Genomic DNA, 6,832 nt, shown 5'->3' with positions numbered 1-6,832 from the left:
CACACACACACACACACTCTCACACACACACACACAACTGAACCATCAGCTGCTCCTGACCTTATAGAGTGGACGGCGCACGTCGATCGGACAGTTCTGAATGACCTCGTCCACCACCTCAGAGATGGGCTGAGTGAAGTCCGGGTTAGCAAACTGAGAGGAAACAGAGTGAGAGACACTGCTGAGTGTGTGTGTGTGTGTCTGAGTGTGAGCGAGTGAGAGAGAGTGTGTGTGTGTGTGTGTGTGTGTGTGTGTGTGAGAGAGAGAGTGAGTGTGTCTGTTTTTGGGGAATAAACTCTCTCCACAGGGTTTCTGAAGAGGTTTAAATATTAAACTTTTGACTTTAAGTCCTCTAAAAATAAAATTAATACTGTTCATCTCTACAGAACAAGCCATGCCTTTCATGAATCTCAGATTCTTTTACTTTTAACAAGGACTTAATACTGCAAATCAGCAAAACAACGTTAAATACTATTTCAAAAGATACAATAATTTGAACTTGGTTTGTGTGCTAATATATCAGTACATAAAGATTAGTGTTTTTTTCTGTTTTTCTGTAGGGTGTGTGTGTGTGTGTGTGTGTGTGTGTGTGTGTGCCTGTCCAAACCTCAGGGTGGAAGAAGATCTCTGGTCCCAGGAAGCGCTCGTATCCCACGTCGATGGTGAACTCCTTCTTGCTGATGGCGTTGATGCCGGTGTACTGCTTGATCCATTTGGATCCGTCCGTATCGTACTTGTTAAACTCCTTCACCAGATCAGGACAGACGTAACTGAAGCGCTCCTGCAGCAGAGAGACAGAGACCTCAGAGACTGGAGGATGAGACACTCATGTGATCCATCACACACAGACACACTCACTCTCACACTCACACACTCTCTCTCTCTCACACACACACACACACACACACACACACACTCTCTCTCTCACACACACACACACACACTCGCGCTCTCTCACACACTCTCTCTCTCTCTCACACACACACACACTCTCGCTCACCTTGACGGCTTTGGCGGTCTCCAGCGACTGCTCCGGAGGGATGCCCACCTCTCGCTCTCTCAGCAGCTGCTGTGTGAAGTACGTGATGTCTCGGCCCGCGATGGGAATGTGTTTAATGCAGCTGCCGATCACGTAACCCTCCGCCTGTCAAACCAATCACAGCAGAGCGCTCACGGTCACTTTCTGTTCTTTGCTAATCTGCAGGGATGTGGCCGTGAGCATCCAAACATACCGAAGTGATGAGACACAACGGAAGAGCATCAGACATAACACAAAAATAGTTATCAAGTATTTGGTCTGAATATGAACAGCTGTTTGAAAACATGTAAATATAGTTTGACTCTCTTCTGCGTGTAAGTTTCTACATGCATGACATTCCATTACTGACTTAATCTTATAAATCATACAGTATGAGTTTTTTTGAGAATGTAAAAATGCAGAGTTTCCTGTAGGTGTAGGGTTGGTGTAAGGGGACAGAAAATACGGTTTGTACAGTAGAAAAAAACATTACGCCTATGGAGAATCCCTACAAGGATAACAAACCAGACGTGTGTGTGTGAGTGAGAGTGTCGATGACGGTTCCCGTGAGCGTCCTCTCACCGACCTGTCGAGACGTCCATGATGCCGCCAGAGCCAGAACAGCCTGACAAACACACAGATCAGCCAAACACATCAGCACTGAGAGCCAGTGTGTGTGTGTGTTTGTTATTGAATGTATGTGTGTGTGTGTGTGTGTGTACCTGCACAGCGATGTACAGCCCCGGCACGTTAAAGGACTCAAACATGATCTCGGCCGTGTACTCGCGGTTCTCCGGTGTGTTTAAAGGAGGTTCGGTCTGCAGCAGAGAAACAAACACACGTCACACAGGAAGTGATGCGTAGAGCACAGTAAAATCTCAACCCAGCACTTTAGGTTTCAGCTGAAGGAGAGACGTTAAACACAATCACAATGAAGATGAGTAGCGATGAAGGTTTCCTCACCAGCAGGAAGTAATGGTCCTCGGGTTCAGCTCTCAGGTATTTGAAGATCACCTGCTCCATAAACCTCTCCATCAGATCCCAGTCCTCCACGATCCCGTGCCGAATGGGCCACTGCGGAGACAGACACGCTCAGAGATCACGGACACGCCATCTGATGATGATGAAGGACGAGCAAGAACCCTTCATCATCACAGACCGCAGGTAATCAGAGAGAGTCAGACTGAATAAAGGAATAGTTCATCCAAACATGAAAATGTGCTGGAAATCTCCTCACTCTCAGGTCATCTGAGATCAGGATGAGTTTGTTTCTTCATCAGGTTTGTAGAAATGTAGCATTGCATCAGTGTCTCAGCAATGGATGCTCTGCAGTGAATGGTGAGGAGATTTTCATATTTGTGTGACTGTACTTCTATAAACCTAACCTTCTTTTAAAGTGTCTTCACAATTTAGGTGTTAGTAGTTGGTTGATTTTATGGATTAAGGAATTTGTAAAAAAACAACCACAGCATGTTTGTATTAAAAATGTCATGTCTGACTGCTTGGTTTTAAATACTGGGGTACCCCAGGGATGTGTATTATCTCCAATATTATTCTCTGTATACATCAATGAACTGCAGTGTGATGATGATAATCTCTCCATCAGAGAGTATGCTGATGATATGACACTGGTTTCCTGCCAGAAAGAAATGAATAGCCCTTCATATTTTGAGTATATCAATAGCATTATTGGTTGGCTTGATAGTAGCTTTTTAATATCTTAATATTGGAAAGACAAAAGAGCTATGCTTGAGGAGTCAAACAAGAATAGTAGATACAAGCCCATGTAGATACAAGCCATATAAACCAGTCATTATAAAAGGAAAAATTGTAGAGCAGGTCTCGAATTTTACATATTTAGGAACAATTATTGATGATAAACTCAACTTTGAAAGTAATGTAGAGTCTGTCAAGTCAAGTCACCTTTATTTATATAGCGCTTTTAACAATACAGATTGTGCTTTCTAGTATTACAGATACAGCTTTACAGTATTAAATAGGAAAATAGTGTCAATAATGCAACAAAAAAAAGGAGGCAAGACAGCGCCTTGGTCTTAGAAAATTGAGGAGCTTTAATGTTAGTACACAGACTCTAACTATGGTATACAGTAGAGCCCGACCGATATGGGTTTTTTGGGGCCGATACTGATATTAGGGTATCGAGATATCGGCCGATATTCTTTGTGTATATTATAGTACAGTACCTCGCTTTTTCAGACCGATGAGTTTTGTAAAAATCGACGCGTTTCAGAAAGGTGGGGCATAGAGGAGAAATAATAATGTACAGTATGTGGAAAATAATGTGTTTTTTTAAACTTAAACCGCATAAACACATTTCATTACACCAAATACACAAAATAATGTTCTTTTTAGCAGCACCATATGACCCCTTTAAGCTTTAAAGCGCTTCATCCGGGTCACCAGTAGCAAATAATGGAGCTCTGCTGGACAAACTACGTAATAACACCCTTATTATATGAAAAAAAAATTTCATATCGGTGGCATATTCACCGATACCGATATATCTGCGACAGGCTCATATCGGCCGATAAAATCGGCAAAAAGATGTGTCAGTCGGGCTCTAGTATACAGGTCAATGATTGGGAGCATTCTCACATATAATGTCTCATGGTACGGTAATATAACAGTTAAACAGAAGAACAAACTTTCACAAATAATTAATCAGGCAAAAAAGATTTCTGGCTATAAACAACATTCACTTCAGGTCTTATTTGATTGTTTTATGGAAAAAACAGCAATTAGGATTTTAAAGATCATACTCATCCCCTCCACTCTACTCTTGAAATGCTTCCATCAGGCTTAAAACTCCTCTGGCCAGAAGAAATGCTTATAAAAAATCATTTGTTATTTTAAATCGGATTACTGTTTGAAGGAGATGCAAGAGAGTGGTTGGTAGTACAGTGTTTAATGGATTTAATGGAATAAATTGATTTTTAAAAAATATATATATATATTACTATGGATGATTCGTAACGTGTAAGGAATGATTGGGGTTGAGTCAGTTGCCTAAACTTGTGTAATTTTATGTTGTGCTGTTAATGTGTGATGTGTTTTTAAGTATTAAAGGGTTAGTTCACCCAAAAATTAAAATTAGCCCATAAATTACTCACCCTCAATGCATCCTATGTGTATATGACTTTCTTCTTTCAGATGAATCCAGTCAGAGTTATATTAGAAATTGTCTTTGATCTTTCAAGCTGTTTAATGCCACTCAGTGGGTGTTGCATGCATCAGTCCAAAAGCAGTTAAATAAAAAGCACCCATCCACGTCTCACACGGCTCCGGGGGGTGAACAAAGGCCTTCTGAACCGGCGCACGCATGGACTGATGCATGCAACACCCGCTGAGTGCCATTAAACAGCTTGAAAGATCAAAGACCATTTCTAATATAACTCCGACTGGATTCGTCTGAAAGAAGAAAGTCATATACACCTAGGATGCATTGAGGGCGAGTAATTTATGGGCTAATTTTCATTTTTTGGTAAACTAACCCTTTAATGTGGATGTATCTATGTCACCAGTGTCAAAGACAAATTTCCGCTCTGTGACAAGCAGAACGGACAATAAAGTTAAACTTAAATGCTCATGTGATATTTCTCACACACATTATGGTCAGTGTTGCTCTGTGTGTTTTCACATTTCTGGCCATGAGATCTGCAGTGCTGCTATGGCACACATATATGAGTCTATCTGACCAATTAGATCCTGCCAGCGTAAGAGCGTTTATTCCCGTGACGGCTCACTCACTTTAGTGGCGTAATTGGGTTTATCGATGGCTTCATCTCCGATGAAGAAGTCCAGGTCATCCACACCCTTCATCATCCTCCGCTGGGCCTGATCTCCCACCTTCGCCGACTCCTTGATGGCGATGCCTGACAGGAGAAAGGGATGATGGGAAGTGAGAGATGATCAGACTGCTGTCAATCAAAGAGAGGAAGTGAACACTGATACACGGACTCCAAACGAGACGCAAGCGCTGACGAGTGAGGACACAGCTTTAATATGGGGATGTTTGTAAGATGATTCTGCATCTTTTGACCAAAGAATTTCCTTCATGATCACTTACATATAATGCTTACAGTAAATACAATCATCTGACACAACAGTAGACTGAAATGCAAATGCGACTGAAATGGTCGCACTGTCGAGCCCTGACCCACTCACACACACTCTCTCTCTCACACACTCACACACACACACACTCTCACACACACTCACACTCTCTCTTTCACACACACTCACACACTCTCTCGCTCTCACACACACACACACACTCACACTCTCTCTCTCACACACTCACACACACTCTCTCGCTCTCACACACACTCACACACACACACACACACTCACATGAGGGAATGATGAACTGCGGCTCCGTGTTTCCTGCATATCCCAGTTTAGTGTACCTGGAACACAAAACACACACATTACTGCTCATATTCACAGATTACTCTGATATTCAGATCAGTGTGTTGATGATGGAAACAGACAGATACTGCAGAACTGTAAAAGTACCGATATCAAAATAAATCAAACCCTGCACAAACAATATTGGCTGATTATTACTGGCTTCTTCATTATGAGTGTTCAGAAATCAAACTCTACAGATTCATTTCTTTAAAATCACAACAACTCCGAACTGCTCCAATTCCTGAAGGATCAACCTCTCACATACTCAGAAGATGATTGCATTACTAGAAGCAAACATGCGAACCTTTGCATTGGAGAAAAAAGTATTTCCTTTAGTCTCTAAACGGAAGTTGTCATATTTAGCGCACATATGTGGCCTGAAACACACAAACACACACTCACTCAAACACACACACACACACTCATCACTCACACACACACCGAGTGCAGTGGATGTGTTCCTGTTTCTACATGACAAACTATTTGCACACTGTTGTTCTGTTCTGATCAGTTTAATTCAATCACTGAAACATCCGAACGAATCAAAACAGAACAAACGACTGACAGAAATAAAACATCATACAGAACGACTGCGGTTATAAAATTACAAATTTCGGTTTTTCACAGTTTAAATCTGTTTACTATTCGTCGATGAACAGCATCATATCTGAACACAGGTAATGGCTATGCAAGGATTTGGTGTTTTTCTCTGTTTGTCCATATAAGGCCGCCGCGAGAACACGGAAGCGGAGGAAGAGGAAGCAGAGGTGCGCATGCGCACAACTAAAGGCAACAGATTCAATCATTTCCCCGCTCTTCAAAGTCTTTTAGTTCTTAATTTTCGCCATTAATATAATAATGTAACGCGATCGGCTGCACATTAAATGTTATATGAGCGTTACATCGGGGCTCCTGGGAGCTCCGCCTCGCGCGTCAAGGCACAATCACCGCGCGTCAGATTGCAGGAGCGTCGCCGCTCAGATCCGCGCTGAGAAGCGAAGATAACATTACCGGAGCAGCGGAGGACAGACACACGGTTAACAGACGCAGGACACACACACGGTTAACAGACGGAAAACAAGCGTTCAGCGCGAGGACGGCGTCTCTGCAGGAGCGCGCGCGTATATCGCGCCGGTTTTCCCGCGCAGCGGCGGATCGCGTGAATCACTCCCCCTGTGCCACAATCCACGACGCATGCCGGTAACCGAGCGGCCATCTCGAGTGCGTTCCAGCGCCAGAGAGCTCCGGTGCAAGCGATCAGTCCGTCCGTTTGTGCGCGAGGCGGAACCCGGAAGCGCCAAGGGAAGCCTCTTTCCACTTCCGCATTCAAGCGCGCACCCTAGAGCGACCGCGAGCGTCACACGGGGCGGGGCTGCTGGTGGG

At 43.4% G+C, this 6,832-nt stretch overlaps 1 protein-coding gene across 1 annotated transcript in view; it reads right to left on the bottom strand.

Moving 5' to 3' along the window:
- Positions 1 to 6,779, bottom strand: part of LOC107742238 (actin-related protein 3-like) — a 10,751-nt gene extending 3,972 nt beyond the window's left edge. The window contains 9 exon segments of the mRNA XM_016555133.1: positions 61 to 153; positions 608 to 781; positions 1,001 to 1,169; positions 1,540 to 1,643; positions 1,741 to 1,836; positions 1,982 to 2,092; positions 4,787 to 4,911; positions 5,390 to 5,445; positions 6,622 to 6,779. Coding sequence (XP_016410619.1) covers positions 61 to 153; positions 608 to 781; positions 1,001 to 1,169; positions 1,540 to 1,643; positions 1,741 to 1,836; positions 1,982 to 2,092; positions 4,787 to 4,911; positions 5,390 to 5,445; positions 6,622 to 6,665 — 972 coding nt within the window. The 5' untranslated portion in view covers positions 6,666 to 6,779.
- Between the last annotated feature and the right edge of the window lie 53 nt (positions 6,780 to 6,832).

This window comes from Sinocyclocheilus rhinocerous, unplaced genomic scaffold, assembly GCF_001515625.1.
Source record: "Sinocyclocheilus rhinocerous isolate Xijiao unplaced genomic scaffold, SAMN03320098_v1.1 scaffold762, whole genome shotgun sequence".
NCBI classification, from domain to species: Eukaryota; Metazoa; Chordata; class Actinopteri; order Cypriniformes; family Cyprinidae; genus Sinocyclocheilus; species Sinocyclocheilus rhinocerous.
Note: the sequence above shows the minus strand (reverse complement) of the source record. Positions and strands in the feature narration are given on the sequence as shown.